At 56.8% G+C, this 20112-nt stretch overlaps 1 protein-coding gene across 4 annotated transcripts in view; it reads right to left on the bottom strand.

Annotated features, from left to right (window-relative positions):
* Positions 1–1921: 1921 nt before the first annotated feature.
* DUSP16 (dual specificity phosphatase 16) overlaps positions 1922–20112 on the bottom strand; it is a 60448-nt gene continuing 42257 nt past the window's right edge. For all 4 annotated transcript variants that reach the window (XM_056117967.1, XM_056117978.1, XM_056117997.1 and 1 more), the window contains 4 exons: positions 11802–11965; positions 9262–9421; positions 5881–6004; positions 1922–4885 (listed from right to left, as the gene is read on the bottom strand). In XM_056117967.1, the coding sequence (XP_055973942.1) occupies positions 3796–4885; positions 5881–6004; positions 9262–9421; positions 11802–11965 (1538 nt within the window). In that variant the 3' untranslated portion in view covers positions 1922–3795. The remainder of the gene's footprint in view (positions 4886–5880; positions 6005–9261; positions 9422–11801; positions 11966–20112) is intronic.

Raw genomic sequence — 20112 nt, forward strand, 5'->3', positions numbered from 1 at the left:
AGTCGCCTGGTTAAACGTCCTCCAGGAAGTTGATGGTGTGGATCTCGCAACACCTTAGGGTGCTGAGGATTAAAGGTGTCAGCGTGTATAAGCCCTCCAGGGCTACGAATAACTTGCTCCGCTCTTTATAGATGCAAAACAATAATATTCACACACACACCAAAAAAAAAAAAAAACCAGAGGGAAAACTGTTTACTAAACCTCAGACATTCCTGCTTGGAAAAACAAAACCGGAGAGAGGACTGAAAATAAAATTCGGTGCCAAGGAGGTTTGGCGGGTAAACATCTTCACGCACTGGTCCATACGCACACCTTCCCTTCACGTCCTTTCCTGGGCCCTGGGGTCCATCTGCTTTTGCTGTTCTTTGTAACGTCGAAGCCCTGGTCCATCGCCCCTCAGACCCCGAGCCCTTGGCCATCAGGCCATTGTCCAGGACGATTTCTGGCTGCATTGCAGGACTAAGCGGCTTGACGTCAGGTTTTCCCCGCAGACTCTCATGGAGACCCGTTCCCTCCGGTTCCATCCAGCCCCAGAGGTGGACCTGGGCTGCCCTCTCCCGATTTCCCCCTTTGTCCCTCGACCCTGGCCACACCTAATCCCACCCTCTGTGTCCTCAGCCCGCCCTGCCCTGATTCTAATCTCCACATCTACCAGAGCTCATTTCGTTCCTTAGTGCATGATTAAAAAAAAAATTGTTCTCTGAGGGTCGGGGGTGGGGGGGCAATCAGTGCCCAGGGGCCCTGGGGGTTACTCCCCACACCTGACCAATTGATTCGGTGCTCGGGTCTAGTGCTAGGGGCGTCCAGGGCGGTGTCCAGTAGGGGTCTGGAGGAGCTGTGGACACTGGACATGGGACTCAGGGCCTCGGGCATGTGCCCTGGACCTGCCTCCCCAGCCCCTGGGTCCTAATTCTCGATCATCGGAAGCTCTGCTTCTAGTTCATGCCCAGAACCACTTCTAAGTACGCTGGGTTGTGAAGGGACACGGGGCAGCGATGGCAAGAGGTCTTTGGTGACAGCTCTTGAATATGGTCCCCCACAGGGCCACTCACAGGCAGATGATCTTGTAAACAGCCGATGGGCACTTCATGCTGATTAATACAGGGAAGTACTGCATTTTCTCATGAGTTCCTTAACAATTCCTGTTCTGGCTTAAAGATTACAGCATCAACTGGACCAGAGACATAGTAGAGCAGGTAGGATGCTTGCATGTGGCCAAACCGGGTACCACGTAGGGTCCCCGAGCCCTCCAGGAGGGATGGATCCCTGAGCTTAGTGCCAGGAATGACCACAGGTCATGACCCGTAACGGGGAGGGAGGGAGGGGGAAGGGAGAGTAAGCATAATGCATGAAATATGTTTATCAGCCGTTTTCCTTTTCAGTAAGGTTTGTGGCCGACAGGTCATCCATGACTGAGGTTTGGGAATCAGATCCTGGGCATGGAGCCCGGTGCCTCAGGGGCTGCTGCAGTTCCCCTCAGGGTGCCCTCCCAGAACCCTTTGTGGTGCTTGCAGTGGATGCTGGGCTCGGTGGGGGGGGTTCCCAAGTGATTTAGGGCTTTCCCTGCATTATGTGTTCAGGAGTGGGGGGCTCTTTGTTTCATTGTATTTGGGCCACACCCAGTAATGCTTAAGGATTACTCTTGGTTCTGCATTCAAGAATCACTTCTGTTGGGCTCAGGGGTCCTATGGGATGCCACGATTGAAACTGGGTCAGCCAAGGCAAGTGCACTACCCACTGGACTACCTTTCTGGCCCCCTGTAGTGTGTGTTTCTCTGCCACATTTGGGAAGTAGGAGCGAGACCCCACTTTGTAAGACACCCCCTCTTCACCCCACACCCCACCCCGCCTCCTCCACGGCCTGGATGCTGCTGTTGACACCGCGCACAGCTGCAAAGAGGGAGCCCTTCGCGTCCTTACGTATAAACAGGTACCAGTTTTGATTTTATTCCATCATATTAACATACATGACACATCAAACAAGAACTGCACAATAGAACCATTCAGCAGCTTGCCTTCTTCCAAAGGAACACGGTTCACGCGAAACAGCTGTACAGTCTGACCACCCAACTTGGCACGTGTCCTTCCCCGTTCCCCAGTGTGTCTCGTGGGCGTCTGGCTCGAGCCTGGACACCACCTCTCCTCCACGCCCGCCACCTCGCACCTCGGGGCTGGCCTCTGGTGCTTCATTCCTTGACAGAAGCAACCAAAGAACGAAGACCGTGGTGACAGAAGAGAGGACGGTGGCCAGGAAGGATCCCCGAGGATGGAGGGCCCCCCCATCCCTCCCCGACACGGACCCACAGAACTCTTGGGGCACGGAGAGGCGGGGCAGCCCGGTCACATCCAGAACTGCAGGTGACAGGGGCGAGCTCGCGTCACGGAGCAGGACACTGCCCCTTCTGTCCTCACCCCGTGCCCAGCCAAAGTGTGTTCTGGGTCGCCTGAGGAAACGGTTAAGTCGCCTCGTCAATGGACCATGCATGCCTCCAACATCGAAAAACCTGAGATTTGAGTCAGCAACTAGCTACGCTCCAGGAAAGGTCAGGGCTGGGCAGCGCAGGCTTCCCCGGGGGGTGGGGGGAGGAGGCCCCCACTCGCCCCTGGCACGGCTGGAAGTCGCTGGAGGCACCCCGTGTCCAGTGGCCCGAGCTGTGTCCACACCGTGACCGCGGGTCAGGGACGGAGGGAGCCTGGTCCCAGCGTCTCCTCTGCTCCTTCTCGAACGACGACACCACTGATGGTAGCTTGCCAGCCTCTCCCCCGGGCCCTTCCTGTCCTGTCCTGTGCCTACGGAACCTCCCTTTCTCGACCCGCGAGCACCAGCACCTGTCGCTCACTACTCGTGGAACCTTCTCAGGTCTTCTGTCCCTGGCACGTCCTGCCTTTCTGCAGTGACACCCAGGGCGTCTCCGCGGCCACTCACCACCGGCCCTGGCCAGGAGCCCGCGGTGCGGTTGCCCCGCTCTCTGCCCAAGGAAAGGCACCTGTCTGCCCTCCCCGCCCCCAAGTTTATTCCTTATTTAAGGGTTGACTGTTCTGGACAGCTTTGATTTAGAGCAGGGGTGAGGGGTGGAGGTTGGGGGTGGGGCTGCCTTCCCCTCCCCCCATACATATTTTAGCTTACAAATCATGATGCTAGACTGATTTTCTAGATGCTCCCCCTCCTCTCATTTTGTGAAACGCTGAGAAAAAAAAAAAGAGGAGAAAAAAGAAAGGAACCGGCCCCGTCCCGCCCGCCCGGGAGCGCGCAGAGACGGTGTGGATTGGTCTGAGTGTCGCTAGCTACCTACCTATTCACAATGCCTAGAAGACAGGCGGCGGGTTGTGGGGGTGGCGAGGCCCCGGCTGTGTGGTCTGAGGTACTGGGTCTGCTCGGAGGCAGATCTCCGCAAGGCCCCGCAGAGCAAGGACGGGGTGGGGGATGCGGGCGCCACTGACCGTTTCTCCGGGATCTACCGCTCGGACGGGCGCTGTCCCGGGCAGGGCCTGCCAGCGCCCCACAAGCTGGCTCAGTGTCAGCGCAAAGAGGGGCAGGGAAGGGGCAAGGCAGAGACGAGCCTCTGAGATCTGGCGGGCACCGTCCGGGCCTCCTCGGATGCCGAGCCACCGCGGGGCGGTCTGGCGTCCACCCTTTGGTGGCTGGAAGGGTGTACAACCGCGCGGCGGCCCCCGCGTGGCTCTCTGACCCCGTGGCTCCGCTTCCCCCCCGATACGGATGTATGTACAGATAAGATATATTTCTCTCTTTCAGATTTACAGGGACTAGTCCGCGGGGGGCCCGGCGCCGCCCGCTCAGGACACCTCGATGATCTCCATGCTGCCGGAGAAGCTCGACTGGCTGCCCACCTTGCCCAGCTCCTCCCGGGCGCGGCTCTCGGACAGGAGCCCCTCGCCGAACTCCATCTGGCAGCTGCGGCGCTTGAACTGCTTCTCGAAGGGGCTCTCCTCGTGCCAGCTGCGCCGCGAGTCGGCGCGGTCGCTGGGCTTGTGCCGCCGGCGCACCGACAGGCCCTGCTCGCCGCACGTGGGCAGCTGGCCGCAGCTGTAGGCCGAGTAGCCGCCACCGCCCCCGCCACCGCCGCCGTACACGGCCGCCGTCGGCGGGTAGAAGTGGGAGGACTCGGCGGCGAAATACCAGCTGCTGGCGAGGGCAGCCGGGGGCGCCAGGATGTCCGAATGCCAGCCCTTGAGGCCGAAGAGGAAGCCGGGGTGGTGATTGTCTTCCACGCTGCCGCTGCGGTGCAGGGGTGGAGGCACCGGGGGCCGCGGGGGCACCCGGGGCGGGTGTGGCCGCGGGCCCTGGCTCTCGGGCGGTGGCCGGGCGGGCTGCGGCCGCTCCTGGTCCGGGCTGCTCTCGGGGGTCTGCTCCGAGACCTCTTCCACCGGGGAGAACTGGCACAGCTTGCCGGGCCCGTCCAGCGCGGCCGAGGGCTTGTAGTAGTCCAGGGCCTCGTCGGCGGCCAGCGCGTGCAGCGCCGCCGAGGCGGCCACGCCGGCCGAGTACGACACGGACTTGATGTCCAGCGAGAAGGAGCGCTTGAGCTTGCTGCTGTCCCCCAGCCTGTCCGGGGGCAGGTGCAGCCCGTTGAGCGCCTGCACCAGGGGGCCGTCCTCGGGCGGGGGGCGCCCGGGCGGGGGCCCTGCGGCCTCTGAGGTAGCGGGGTGGGCGCAGGCGGCGTCCCGGGGGGCCTCGGGGGCGGCGGGGCCCGGCTCTCGTGGTGGTGGCGGCGTTGGCGGGGGCAGCGGCAGCGGCTCCATGGGCGGCACCTTGGCTCTGCTCCTGGGACCTGGAGTGCCACCCTGGATCTTCTTTTCATACTCCAGGAGCTGGCCCAGGAAGTTGAAGTTGGGCGAGATGGTGGGTCTCTTCTCCTTCACGAACCTGGGGTGGGCGGGAGGGAGGACGGAGACACGCTCAGGACACTGGGCAGGGAGATGGGGCCCTCGTGGAAGCGCCCAGACACGGGGGCGGGGAGGGAGGGGAGGGACATTGGTCTACCGGGTCCAGGAACCCCCTTCACGGGGGCAGGCAAGAGGAGCCCTGCATGGGAGACCCCCGGGTGCGTGCAGGCAGGGGCCAGGACTCTCGCTTCGGTCACCTGGTCTGCAGAGAGCCTGGTTGAGGGGCCGGCCCTGCCCTCCACGCGGGGACCCTCCCCTGCACCATGTGATTTATGACCGAGGAGGGCCAGAGACACAAGGGCCATGTCTCTGGCTCTGATCACAGAGCCAGGACCGGCCGCAAATGAAAACTGGGCCCAGAAGGTGGGTGTGAGGCCACTAGAGCGTCAAAGCCGTTTCGGCTTCGTTCCTCTGAAGTGGACGCGACGGGGCAGTCTGTGCGCTGGCTCTGCAGGCGGGCTCTGTGTCCCCGGCACGTGGCAGTGGTGGGCGAGACATGGGGATGACCCCCGCCACCACACGCCTCAGCAGCTGCTCTGCCCCGTGCGACAATGCTGGGACACCCGCGTGCGAGACAGACCCGCCAGGGCACCGGCGCTGATCCCCCCGGGTGGCCCGGCACAGGCAGTCGGGGCTGGAGGGGGTCACTCCTGCCCCTTCCTCAGGCAGACGCCATTTGGGCCCACGTCTGGCAGACGGGACGCACCCCAGTAGGGACTTGTCACCAGCCCCGAGACAGCGCTGGGGGACACGGGCACTCCTCACCCAGCACACCCCAGCCCCGCTGCCTCGTTTCTCATGGGCGGGGGTTGAGGGCAGGTCACTGCGGAGTCCGGCCAAAATGCTACAGACAGAACAGGGTGACGAGCAGCCGTCACTGAGCTCCCGGGTTCCCAAGAGGAGCCGCCTGGGGGAAGGAGCACTGAGCACTGAGCGCGGAAGCTCGCCCTGTCCCTGGCTCCCTGTCGGGCTCACCTGTAGGCCTCGTCCAGGGACATGTCCATCCTCTTCATGATGTAGGCGATGGCGATGGTGGCCGAGCGCGAGATGCCGGCCAGGCAGTGGACCAGCACGCAGCCGTTGGAGGCCTTGGCCTTCTCTGCAGGGTGGGAGGGGAAGGGTCACCACGGGCGCAGGGCTGTCCCCGGGGGTCATGCCCCCGCCCCCCCCACTCGCCTCCTGCGCCGTCCCAGGTCACCTCCCCAGCACTCACATTCTTGGTGACAGCCGGAACCACACAGGAGGGCCCAGATCAAGCGCCTTTTCCCAGCGGGGACCCCAATTTCCTGCCGCTTCCTGCTGCCCTATTTCTTTTTTCTTTCATTGGTTTTTGATGTTCGGGGGTTACTCCTGGGGTGTTGGGTATTGAACCCGGGTCGGCAGCATGCAAAGCTGCCGATCACTGTGCAATCGCTCCTTTTTTTGTTTTTCTTTTTGGGTCACACCCGGTGATGCTCAGGGGTTACTCCTGACTCTGTACTCAGGAATTACCCCTGGCAGTGTTCGGGGGACCATATGGGATGCTGGGAATCGAACCCAGGTCAGCCACGTGCAAGGCAAACGCCCTACTCGCTGGACTACTATTGCTCCAGCCCCAGCCCCCTCCCTGTGCCTCTTTTGATTAAGCCATTGATTAAGCTGATTAAACTGGCTCCCTGGATTTCTTTTTCTTTTTTTGCCTTTTTTTTTTTTTGCTTTTTGGGTCACACCTGGCGATGCTCAGGGGTTACTCCTGGCTCTGCACTCAGGAATCACTCCTGGCATTGCTTGCGGGACCATATAGGATGCCAGGGATTGAACCTGGGTCTGCCACATGAAAGGCAAACATCCTACCTGTGTTTCTTTTTTTTTCTTTTTTTTTTACATTGATCACAAGTAATTTTTTATTTATATGCAAAAATTGCCAGGCTTTGCTGTGCTGGCGAGATACTCTCGGTAGCTTGCCGGGCTCTCCGAGAGGGGTGGAGGACTCACACTCAGGTTGGCCATGTTGGTCGCGTGCAAGGCAAATGCTCCAGCCCCGGCAAGCTTACCCGTGACGTATTCGGTATGCCAAACACAGTAACAACAAAGTCTCACACTGGAGACGTTACTGGGCCCGCTCGAGCAAATCGATGAACAACGGGAGGACTGTGACCGTGACCATGCAAAAATTATTTATTGAGTGCGTCTGCTTTCTTTCAGTTGTCACAACAGACTGGGATGTAGGAACTGACCTCATTCGACAGGGAGGAGATTATTCCTGAAATACTGCCATTTGCCACATGGTCTCCTAGGCTAAAGGTTCTTATTGGCTGATGACTCATTGGGCACGAGCACTCACTGGTTAGGAGTTTCAATGGGTTGTTCTGAAATGCAAATAATCTAATAGAATGTTCCCTCTCTCCCTCCCTCCCTCCCTCCCACCAGGAGTGATGAACAGGGTAGCTAGGATAAGAGTGGAGGAAGGAGCATCAGTGACTTCACCCTTGAAAGCACCATTTGAGTTTGCTTTGGTTAGCCCTGCAAGGCGGGGAGGGCTGGGAACTGCAGGACAGGCGAGAGTGTTTACAAGTCTTCCCGCTTCTTCAGGATGAGCTTCCTCACCAGTGCTGTAATCTGGGGCCCGATCTCCTCCACCAACACAGTTGGATCCCAAGCCCCTACCACCTTCCCATCAGGGGCCACTAGGCCTACCTGTGTTTCTAAGGTGACTTTTCTCTGTATTACCAAGTGGCTCGACTTTATTTGTCAGATTTAAGAAGCAAACCCTGCACAGATTAGGAATTCCTTCCAGCAGGCGCTAGGCGCTAGACCTCTCTGACTGGGCTCATTCTTTCCCTGGTACCCAGCCCACAGGGGGCAGCCTGTCCCACAGACATTGGATGAGAACAAAGGAATGAGGGGTCCCATCGATGATGCTCCCCTCATTGTCTGGGGACCCCCAAGGTGATGGGGAGGGTGATAAAACCGTTTTACACAGTGCTGGGTTGGACTTGACGCTCCACCGTTGTGTGTAAGTGTGTGTGTGTGTGTGTGTGTGTGTGTGTGTGCGTGTGTGCGTGTGTTGCCATTGAGCTAAGTCTTCCTTTTTCACTCCTGGGGCAGGCTCTACCCTACCTTTACCGAATCTCACATCGTTTCTGTAATGAGCCCAACTCCAAGGTACCACAGCCCATTTCATAAATATTCCAGATTTCATTGTTCTACCCAAGACCAATCAAGCAAGACAAAATGCTGGTGAAGTTTCTACGGAGTTATAAAATCCCCAACGGCCCTGCCGTCCAGGAAAATGATAGCGGGGTGTGTGTGTGGGGGGGGTTTGCTTCTCTTACCCCCATTTTTTTATTTTTCTTTTTTTGGGTCACTCCTGGCTCTGCACTCAGGAGTGACTCCTGGCGGTGCTCAGGGGACCATAAGATGCTGGGAATCGAACCCGGGTCGGCTGCGTGCAAGGCAAACGCCCTACCCCCTGTGCTATCTCTCCAGCCCCATCTTACCCCCATTTTAAACTGTACCATAAAGAATAGTTTAAATCCAGACAGTGGTACTGGAATCAGGACAGACTCTCAGATTGGTGGAACACACTTGGAAAGCCAGAGGGAAGTCCAAGTATATGGACAGTTAATCTTCACAAAGGAGAAAGGAATGGAAAGTGAAGCAAGGAAAGCCGATGAGTAAAAGAGCTGCCGGGAAAAGGCCTGTTTCTCACACAGCGTCAAAATGGATGAAAGACCTTGATGTCAGACCTGGGTCCATATAACACACTGAGGAAAATGTGTCATAAAGAATATTTTATGACACTGAATCTAGAAGCACCTTTGATGACTCAAGACCATTTGCCAAGCACACGGAAGCAAAGATAAAACAAATGGGACTTTATCTGACTAAGAAACTTCTCTGTACTGTAAAAGAAACAATGAGCAGGGCCAGAGTGACAGCACATCGGGGAGGGCATCTGTCTTGCACGTGGTCAACCCGGATTAAGTCCCCGGCATCCCATGCGATCCCCCAAGCACCGCCAGGAGTGACTTCTGAGTGCAGAGTCGGGAGTAAGAGCTGAGCATCGCCGGGTGTGGCCCAATAACAAAAACAGAAAAGATGGGGTACAACATCTCCTTCCTCCAGTTTCAGCGGTTGTTGGACATTTGCAAATACACAGTATCAGGCCCGACCAGGCTCCAACTGGGCAGAGGGACTGACTTAGCCAGGGGGGGAGGGCAACACACACAGGATGGCACCTTGGCCATGCCCAGGCTTCTGATATCTCCAGCATGGATGCCTCTTGCTGAAGGATCAAAGAAGGGCGGCCAAACCCCCACCATGGGCACGTATAACACCACCCAGGGAGAACAGGACAACCCGCACAACACTCACCAATGAAATCCACCGATTTGTCCAGCCACGGCAGAATCTTCTCGCAGAAGCTGTCGTTCACGGGCACGCGCAGGAAGTGCGAGTCGGGGATGAAGTCGGGCTTGGGGCAGGTGCTGCTGGCGTTCAGCACGTAGCCAATCCCGTTCTGCTGCATCAGGTCCTGCGGGGTGGGGGGGGAAGGCAGCCACCATGGAGGGACTCTGACGCCATGACAACAGCAAGTTCGGTCCACGGACAATATCCCCAAGCACCATTACAGTGCCCTGACCCTGCCCCCACCCCCACATGCTGTGATACTCCAGAGACGCACGTTCACAGCAGCCACCTTGTAAGGACAAAAACGGGGACTGAAAATAGTACAACTGGGGCTGGAACGATAGCACAGCGGGTAGGGCGTTTGCCTTGCATGCAGCCGACCTGGGTTCAATTCCCAGCATCCCATATGGTCCCCTGAGCACCGCCAGGAGTGATTCCTGAGTGCAGAGCCAGGAGTGACCGAAAAAGAAGGGGGAAAAAGGAAAGAAAGAGAAAATAGTACAGCTGACAGAGAACAAGGCTCCCATCGGCGGCTTGGCTGGCACCAGGGCTGGGGTGACAGGACAGGGAACATTAAAGGCGCCTGCAAGGTTCGCTCAGTGAGAGTCTTGGCAACCACAACCTAGGGCATCTCCCAAATGCAGTTTCCTTAGAAAAGAGCAGGAACTTGGGATTCAGCAGACTCTCACTGTCCCGGAATGTCTCACTCACCTCACTCCCTCTAGTTTCAGGGGGGTGAGGGGGAAATACAGCAACCTGTCTTCGCTGAATCTTGCTTAAACATTCAAGTTTAGTTGCCTTGCATGTGGCTGACCCGGGTTCGATCCCCAGCATCCCATATGGTCCCAGTGCACCGCCAGGAGTAATTCCTGAGTGCAAAGCCAGTAGTAACCCCTGAGCATCACCGTGTGTGACCCACAAAGACAAAATACATAAATTATAAACATTCAAGTTAGGTCACACACAAAAACTTTTCTTCCCTCGTTCCTGTCTCCTGAGGACCTAGAATATTTTTTTTTCATGATAAAGGCCAATTTTTTATTAGTTTTTTATAAAGTGATTATAACATTCATAAGCAAAGAGATTTTAATTTCTCTCAAACACATAAAATTATAAAACATAAAAAATTCTCATTATTTTGTGGTTTCTATGTTCAATTTCACAAAAAAATATTACAATAAAACTAAATTGTAAGAAAATAGAATATTTTAATTAAGGTAATTAATCTGCTAAAGTCTAGCAGGTCTGAGAACAAATCCCACTGCCTGGTTGTGAGCACTCTGCCCGGGGTCGGCTTGGGTGGGGAGAGCACTGGGCAGAAAGTTCGAGTTTCTCCTGAAAATTCCTACAATTATTCCGTTAGCTCATTCTGCTGATGCTCTCTCCGGCCACTATTATTGCAGGGAAGGGTCTACCTGCTTTCCAGAGTTAACGGTCACTTTCATCCACACGTGGCAGCCAATGACTTCCCACCAGCCCACAGAGACCTTCTGAAGATGGACCCCGCCTGGCCTCAGTGTGGCGTGTGAAATGGGCACAGCCCAGCAAACGGTGCCCTCCCTGCCATGGCCCTGCACCCGCTGCCCGGTGTGGAACTTGGAGCCGTGCTGGGCCACTTCCTCTGCAGGCCAGAGGGCACCCAGGGGCCCGAGTTTGCCCCCCGGCTCCACCTGGTCCCCCAACCATCGCACAGGTTCGGGAGCTGCCCCGGGGCACCCTGAGGTGTGGTTCTGTCCAAACACGAGACAAACAAGGCCGTGGCTGGGGGAGATTCTAGTATCAATATGCATTTAAGTTACCATTCCAAATATAGTCATTGTAAGGCCAAAAAAAACCGTGTTTTTAAATTTTATTTAAAATGATGATCTTTACTGTTTTTTTTTCTTTTGTCTCTCTCCCCTAACCCTCCGAGCCTCCCTAGAGCTGTGGCCTCCCTGCTGGGTGGATGTGGGTTCCGGGGGGCTGGGGCAGGGGCAAAGGCAAGGCGCGCCCACAATGGGCAGAGCCCACAGCCTTTTCAAGTCCGTGCTCCCAGGCAGCCACCATCACCCTCCCCAGCGGGTCCGGCCGTCACGGAACTTTTTCTCCATGTGGATCCGGCGGGAGTCCCCAGCCTTCCTGCTGGTCCCTGAGACCCCATGAAGGCACGGGGACCCCCGAGGAAGTCCAGCACACCCTGGGAAGGACCGTCTCACTTCTCGTCTCTGGTATCCCCGTGCCCCGCGGTGACTGGCCTAGGCGACAATTTCGGTTCCCAGTGATAACCCGGGGAGACAGTGCCTTTAAAGGGCTGGAGCGCCAGTTCCAACCCCTGCTCCCTGCGCCCCTTGAGCCCCTACAATGCTGGGTGCAGCTCTGGCAGCCCCCGCCACACACACAATACACCCAGACCTCCGAGCACTGCCGGGGAGAGTCCCATGTGGGAGGCTGTCCGCTGCACCCCAAGGATTGGGGTGTCTGGGACACAGCGCCCCCTGGAGGAGGACGTCCGGGGGAGTACCTACCTGGTTGAGGACATCCCGCTGGCAGCCGAGATAGAGGTTGGGGAGGATCCGGGTGGGCCCGACGTTGGCCACAGGTAAGCAGGGCTGGGAGATGCAGGTGGGGACCACGGCGGCCTTCCCTTCGCAGAGGCCGGGGAAGCAGCGGGAAAACTCGGCGAAGCCACCTGTGGAGAGAGAGAGAGAAAGAGCACAGTCAGGCCGCAGACCCTTCCCAGGAAGGGGGTCGCGACGGGTGGACAGATAGACCGCCGCCCCAGGGTGCCAGGGGACGGGGTGCGTGAGCTCAGAGGCTTTCAGTGTATTTTGTTTTTCTCCACTCCAGCCCCCAAGCAGTTCCTGCAGAAGATCGTTAAGTACTCAGATCCCACGAAACAACCCTGCAGTGCATGTTCCTGCAAAGAAGAGCCACCGGGCGGCCCACCTGAGCTCATCTGTAGTTTGCGACTGTCCTTAAGAACAGTCATAGGGGGCGGTAGGACTGCAAGGAGGCCACGCGGCTCACATGTGACTGACCTGGGTTCGATCCCCTGCAACCCATATGGTGCCCGAGCCTGCCAGGCATGATTCCTCAGCACGGAGCCAGGAGTAACCCCTGAGCATCGCCAGGTGTGGCTCCCGCCCCCCACCCCCACTCACAAATTGTTTTCAGCACCATTCTGCACTGAGCACTTGTCAAATGAGTTTTTTAATGGGGTTTTGTTTTTTTTTTTTTGGTTTAAGGGTCACACCCAGTGATGCTCAGGGGTTACTCCTGGCTCTACACTCAGAAATTATCCCTGGCGGTTCTCGGGGGACCACACTGGATGCTGGGAATCGAACCCGGGTTGGCCGCGTGCAAGGCAAACGTCCTACCCACTGTGTTACTGCTCCAGCGCCCAGATTAGTTTTAATCTTTATGATCGCCGAGACAGGGGCTACTACAATGTCTATTTCCCGAGAAGAAAACAGAGGTTCAGAAAGACGTGGGGTTTTCCTGGGCAGAGCGAGGAGCCCGCCCCACACTGCCCGGCTCTGAGACGCTGCTCCAAGAATGCCACATGGGTCCATGTCCTCTGTCGAGGTTGGGGACAGATGGGGTGCCAGCCAGGTCCCCAAGGGTGGCCGCCCATTGCCCTGGGCCTTTCCCCACCACCGCCCCAAAGTGGTCGGTCCGTTCAATGTACTGTGCCAGCGAGGAGTCTGGGGTGGGGGAACTGTGAGTGAGGCTGCACCCCAGGATAGTTTCCCGAGAGGAAGATCCGTCCCGCCTTACTGACCCCTTGAGCCCCTGAAGGCTCCAGAAAGCACAAAGAGAGACAAAACACCAGGTGAGAGGAAGAACTAAAACCAAATTAGAATGCAAAGCGGCAGCAAGAACCCCCAGCAGACGCCACGGAACAAAGAGGAACAGAGAGGAAACGCTTCTCAGGCCGGGCCCAGTCGTCGCCTCAGAGCAGCTCACAGAACTGGCTGGGCCCTGTGCTCGGGCAGTGCCCATGGGCCAGGAGGGTCCAGAGCGGGGCTCCCGGGCGCCCCCCGAGCACATGGTCCCTGATGCTCATCTCCGGGTGGGGAGTTCTGCTCTCCTCCCCCCCCCCCCCACCGCCCATTCACAGCTTTTTCCATCCGCTGCCCTTCCATTCATCGCTGTACTCAGTGACCTGGTTCCGGGGCCTTAATTAGCACCAGATGCGACACTGCCCGGTTTCCCCGAAGCCTCTGAGAAACGCTGCGGGCTCACGAGCGCGTCAGTGTTGAAAAATGCTGTGTCCCTGCTCTGGGTAAGAGGAACACGGCCCATCTAGGTCATCCGCGGGGAGATCTCCGGGCACCCGACCCAGCGCCCAGGGGACTCGGGTAGCTGACACCGTGTGACGTCACCGCGCACCCCTCCTTTGTTCATTGTCAAAGGCCGGCCTGAAACCCTGATACGGCTCTTGAAAAGGCTTCAAACGTCCTTTGAAAACCGGATCAAGAATGTGACTCCCTGCTCGCCCTCACCGCCTCCTGGGGTCTCTTCAGCAGCCTGGTGGGCTCTGGGGCACGCAGCTCCGTTCCCTCCATACCCGCAGCCAGGGACGGTGGCACCTGCCGCAGAGGAGAGGAGGGAAGCAGGAGACAGACACGTGTGCCCGCTGCGCTTGCCGGGCTGTGGCCAGTCTGCCCTGCTCACATCCCCAGGAGACTGCGTGTCCCCCCCAAGAGCCCCAAAGGCAGGACACGTCTCTCCATCCCCACGTCAGCTACTGATCTGCATGGAGGACACTAGGGGCCAGCTGGAAGGCATTTAGCGCTTCTCTGGTATCCTAATTCCTTCCTGCAGAGGCCAGGGAGCAGGGAGGAAGCTACTTCCTGAGGTCAGGGGTGATGACCTTGAGCCCCCCGCCCCCCGGCCACCGTCTCAGAGACAAGGTCCCTCACAGCTCTGCCGGTTACCCCAACGCAGCTCTCTGCACCCCCCGCAACCCACGCGGTGGTCTCTTCCTTAGGAGAAAAGAGCATTTCCACAGGCATGAAAGCAGTTTATTAAGGCTACCAATTTATCGACGGCTTGGAAAGTTTAGGTCCCTAGGGGGCAGGGGACACAGTACAACGGAGAGGACATCGGTCTGGTTCCATCCCTGACAGCCCATGAGTCCCCCCAAGCCCGCCAAGAGTGATCCCTGGACACAGAGCCTAGAGTAAGCCCTGAGCACAGCCAGGTGGGACCCCAAAACCAACAAGCAAAAGTTTTAAATCCTAAACTCTAGGACTGGATTCCTCTCCTCCCAATCAAGCCAGAGGCAACTCCTCCGAGTTGTTTCGCTGTGCGGGGTTCTTGGGGTGGGGTGAAGGGTTTGGGGAGTGCCTGGGGGACTTTACCCCTGACCCTTCACTCTAAACAAGCAGCAACAGAGAGAGCTTTACCAGAGGACAAGGGGGACCAAAGGTAGAAGCATTTGTCAACCGCAATAGCCTCACGGCGTGAACGGCTTCCACACAGAGCTACAGAAACCGGCTTTACACCAAGCTCTACTTTACAGGATGTGCTAATTTATTAAATCACTTTTGCCACTCAGGGCTTTAGAGTTTTAGAATAGTTCTTAGGTAGTTTCGTTTTTTTCTTCATCAAGCAGAGATTCCCCGTTTGTGACATAAATTTAATCCGTCCTCTCCTCCCTGCAGAACAGAGGTGCAGGGTTTCAGAAGCGTCACCTGCCCCCCTGAAGGAAGGACAGCTCTCTGCATGGTGAGGCAAGACCTGGGCTTTACCTCTGCATGGCACAGACAACATGACGTTGGCATGCAAGTGCTGAGGTTGGGGGGGCGGCGCACAGAAGCTGGGGTGGGCACGATGGGTGCAGCCCACCTGGGTTCAGTCCCTGGCACCATAGGGTCCCTCAAGGATTGCCAGGTGCCTCCCTGGAGGTCCCCAAGCCCCACCACACACCACCGCGTTCTTGAGACCGAGCAGTGAGAAGCCCTGGTCTGTTGGCCGAAATTCCCGGGAGAGCGTTGGGTCGCCAAGACACGTCCTGGGGGAACCCGCGTGCGCCAGTGTGCACGTTGGACGTGACTGCTATGAGTCTGTTCTCTGCCACATACTCCAGACTCGACAGAACATGGTCACAGTTCTTTTCAGGGCTAGCAGACTGGACACAAGGACAGGTGGCACCTGAAGAGCAAAGCACGGGCAGTGCAGCTGTGAGCCCCAAACCCCAACGTGGACCTCGGATTCCCAGGCCGCCAGGCTGCTCTGGGCAAACCAGGCCACACATGCAGGCCACATTCCTGAACCCGTTTTTCCTGCGCTGCCGCAGTCTGTATCGTAGGTGGCCAGCTTCTCCGATGGCGTCCACCGAGCAACATGGAAAACAAGAAAACCCTAATTCTACCCAGAACTGATCCTCACTTGTTTTCCCGTCCCCCACTCTGCCAGCACTGGAGACTGGGCTGTGCTCACGGCTGGGCATAGACTGAAACACTGACCCATCCACTCCACCGCCACCATCAGACTGAGGAGAAAGTGGGCTGCAAAGCACTGAGGAGGAGACCCTCGCCGACCAAGTAGCCAGCATCCAATTGGTCGCTGAAAGCAGCATTCTTCAACCAGACCCCCCACCCCCTGCTTCCCAGCATATCCCACGGGGGCCCTGGGGTGGAAAATGTCATAAATGGGGAAAAAAGGCATGAAACCAGGAGACCTAAGGTTGGGGGGGGGGGGCGGGGCAGGCGGCAGGATGGAAACCAGGGTGGAAGAGGCCACGGCTGGAAGGCTGAAGAAACAAGAAACAGGCAGGGAACAGGGTGGTTATCCCATCCTGTAATCACCCCGCGATGACATGTACCACAAATGAATTAAGGAAGTCGCCAATAAAAAATTACGACGTACTATGATAAGGAAGCTTTTACTTTCTCGTAATTCAGATGATCTAGTTTCTAGTTCTCAAGGCACTGTTACCCAGCTCCAGTAGAATAGCAGAATCAAACTATTTTTTTGTAGTGTTTTAGGAAACGGAGGTATATGTGGAGTTACTGTATCTTCAAATCAATCTTTCAAACCGACAGTACCTAACTGTATTCTTCTCTTAAAGTATGGTCCACACTCCTTTCAGCATAGCACGCGCGCGCACGCACGCACGCACGCACACACACACACACACGTGCGCACACACACACACACACGTGCGCACACACACACACACACGAACACACACACACATGCACACAAGCACGCACACACACCGGGCTCTTAATCAAGGCTGACAGACTGTTCCATGCCATACGATCAGAACAATAATTCCGAAGGGGCAGGGCTGGAACTGCCCTTCGGTCGGCCTGAGCAGGAGCACAGGCAGGTGCGTCCTGCAGAGCGGCCAGCCATAACCGATCTCCTTGCAAGTGGCAGGATCTTCTGCCATCACACGGACGGAGGACTCAGGGAAGATGGCACCTGCTGATTTTCACCAAAATCAAAGCTTCATCCCATAATTAATATGCTACCAATTCAACGTTTCAACCTCCTTTGCTTATCTTCAAAGACTCGGGGCTGGAGAGATAGCACAGTGGGCCGGGCGTCTGCCTTGCACGCGGCCGACCCAGGTTCGATTCCCAGCATCCCATATGGTCCCCTGAGCAACGCCAGGAGTAACTCCTGAGTACAGAGCCAGGAGGAACCCCTGTGCATCGCCGGGTGTGACCAAAAAGCAAAAAAATAATAAATAAATAAATATAGCACTCAAATCCTAAAACTAAGTTTTGATTTATTCTATGATTCCAAACACCAACAAACTAAATCTAAAACTCTCAGTCAAGATCCCAGTCTATTCACTAAGTTCATGTTTCTCAACAAATTCCTGATCCTGTTTCCTCTCCTGTGGAGGCCCATGTCTTGTCCTCCCAGTTGGTGCCCTAATCTCGAACCATGGTCCCCCCATTTATGTGATTTTCACCTATGGCCCCCTTGGAATATTCTGGGGGCTGCCATCCAGAGGCTGGTGAGAAATGCTGCTCGGAGGTGCGCTCCCTCCTCTCCACCTGTCAGGAGAGACTCAGTTCTGTGCTGCTAACGCCGAGGGTCTCCATCCGGTCCTGTGATCCATCCCGGGAGCAAACAGTCTCCGCTCACCCACCGAGGACATGGGTGACATTATTTTTGTTTTTCTTTTGGGTCACATCTGGCAATGCTCAGGAATTACTCCTGGTAGTGCTGGGGGGACCATATGGGATGCCGGGGATTGAACCTGGGTCGGCTGCAGGCAAGGCAGACAGACACCCTCCCTGCTGTACTATCGCTCCAGACCCCACGTGAGGTTGTTTTTGCAATAGGGATGAGTAAACAATTACCCCACCCAATCTTTCAGAACCCCACAGACACTCAACACCAAAACGAGTTTCAATTCTATCCTGTGGCATTAAAAACAAACTTGATCACTTGATCACTCGACTTCCCAGTAATCATCGATGTGCTCGAGCGGGCGCCAGTAACGTCTCCATCTGTCCCTGTCCCGTGCTAGTGTAGCCCAATGGCGTCTGTTCGTTCTAGGAACACGAAGAGCCTCAAACCGATCGTTCAGGATCTTGATGAACAAGTCTGACCATCTGGTAGGCGGGCGGCCACGCGGTCTTTTGACATCCCGTGGAATCCAGTCGGTAACAGCTCTAATCCAGCGGTCGTTTCCAAATCTCATTATGTGTCCGGCCCATCTGATTTTCGACGCCTTGGCAAACGAGACAGCGTCCCTGATTCTTGATCGTCGACGGAGGTCGGAACTCTGAACTCCGACGAGCCATTTCGTCGGTAAAGAAACGAACAGCACCCGGCCCAGACAAGGTCAGACCTGAACACCTGAAGAACCTGCCGTCAGCACTCATCAATACGCTGGCTCGGCTCTTACAATTACAATGGGTAATTACAATGGATCTCATTCCCCAGTAAAAACAAACAACAACCAAAAAAAAATACAACACTTCCCCAAGCAGCACGTCAAGGTGTGCTGTGAGGAATTCAAACGCTTGAGAACATCAGAGCAACCACGAGGGGAGGCATCTGCGGCCCCCGCCTGGGTGACTGCCTGCTTCTCCAGCTTGAACGCACCGTGGATGGCTCGTTGGGGAAAAACGCACCGTGGACAGCTTGTGGGGGAGAAGAGCGGCTTGCATGCCTCTGTGAGCGCCTGCCGCGTGTGGGACCTGGCGCACCATCAGAAGGCAGCAACTGTGTACGGGCTCCGTCCCCGCCACAGTGAATAGCTGATGATGGACATCAGTCTTGTGTATTTTTGTGTTCGAAAGGATTTCCTGATTCCATTCAAAGCCGAAAGCTACACTGGCATGGGTGGGGGCCCCGAAGGTCCTTCCTATCCGGAGACCACAATGCCCAGCTTCAGGGAGAGAGAGAGGGGAGCTTCTTGGGGCAAGAGAAACAGGTTTTGGCGACGCAAGGAAAAAAGAAGTTGAAACATGTAACAGTGCTCTGGTCAACCCCAGCCGTGTGGGGGTATTGGAGCTCATGCTCTGGCGGCCCCAGTGCTCAGGACCACAGTGGCCATGTCCAGAGTCTGCTTGACAGCGTCAGGGCCTGTTTCTTGGGAAACCAACGCCCCAATGGCCCCAATGGGGGAAGGGCTGCTGGCTGTGTCTTCAGATGCCCACAACTCAACGAGTCAGTCAGTCGGTGAGGATGAAGCTGGCCTGGAGAGGGAATCGTCGAAGTCCAGCAGGAGAAGCTGCGGCCGTCCGTGAGTTGCTGGTCAGTCACGCCTCCGGCTTCGCTCTGTGACGCTCGCAGCTCGCAGCTCCCCATGGACCGCGGCTCGCAGCTTTCGAGGGTTTCCCCCAGCAACAGACCCTCTCTGGGCTGCCCACCGTCCCCAGCGAGGAAGGAAGGTCACTGTCCCACCAACACCGCTGGGCCTCATGCCTGAAGGCTGGGCACAGAGCCTGTCTATGAGCGGGACATAGGGCTGGCACAGCTGCCCGCTCTGTTCCACAGGGTCGGGGTGGGGGGTCGCCGGTCAAGGAGATGGCCTTCCGTGATGCCTGGGTCTCGGCCTGGGATGCCACGCAAGCAAGTCTCGTGAGTGAGATTTTCCCTGATGAGATTCTAGTTGAAAAATCACATATGCTATGGGGCTCGAGCGATAACATAGCGGCTAAGGCGTTTGCCTTGCATGCAACAAACCCAGGTTCGATTCCCAGTATCCCATAGGGTCCCCCGAGCACCGCCAGGAGTAATTCCTGAGTGCAGAGCCAGGAGGAACCCCTGAGCATCGCTGGATATGACCCAAAAAGCAAGAGAAAAAAAAAAGGAAAGAAAAATCAGATCTGCTACAAAAATGGCCTGAAGGTCTGTGAACGCAGCAATGAGCTGGAGAATTCTTTGGCGCCAAGATCGCCTCCGTGCCGCGAAGGAAGGGACACAGCCATCCGCGGAGAGGTGAAGGCTGACTGCAGAGCAGCACCTCTGGCCGTCTCTGCTGCAAAGCCTGGGTGCCGATTACCAGGGCAACGTCTGTCCCATCTGTCCCTCTGGAAGATGCTCTGGGACTCCCGACCGCATGGCCAAAGCTTTAAGGTGGCCTGGGGACGGCTGCAAGCCCGAACCTTGCAAGCCCGGTCAGTTCTGCTGTGGTCAGGGCTTTCTCTGACGATCATATCAGAAGCCAGCGTGTCCTTCGTCCCCACTTCCCAAAGGTCCTCGAAGTGACTGCCCAGCAGGGTGGCCACCAGACCTTGGCCTGGCCTTCTCTTTGCGGCTCTGATTCCCTGCCCTTGGCCAGACACACTCACTGCCTGGTGCGCAGAGGCTTCTGGATGGTTCCGAAGGCTCAAGAACAAACAGCTCTAGGCT

This window comes from Sorex fumeus, unplaced genomic scaffold, assembly GCF_029834395.1.
Source record: "Sorex fumeus unplaced genomic scaffold, SorFum_2.1 ptg000003l, whole genome shotgun sequence".
NCBI classification, from domain to species: Eukaryota; Metazoa; Chordata; class Mammalia; order Eulipotyphla; family Soricidae; genus Sorex; species Sorex fumeus.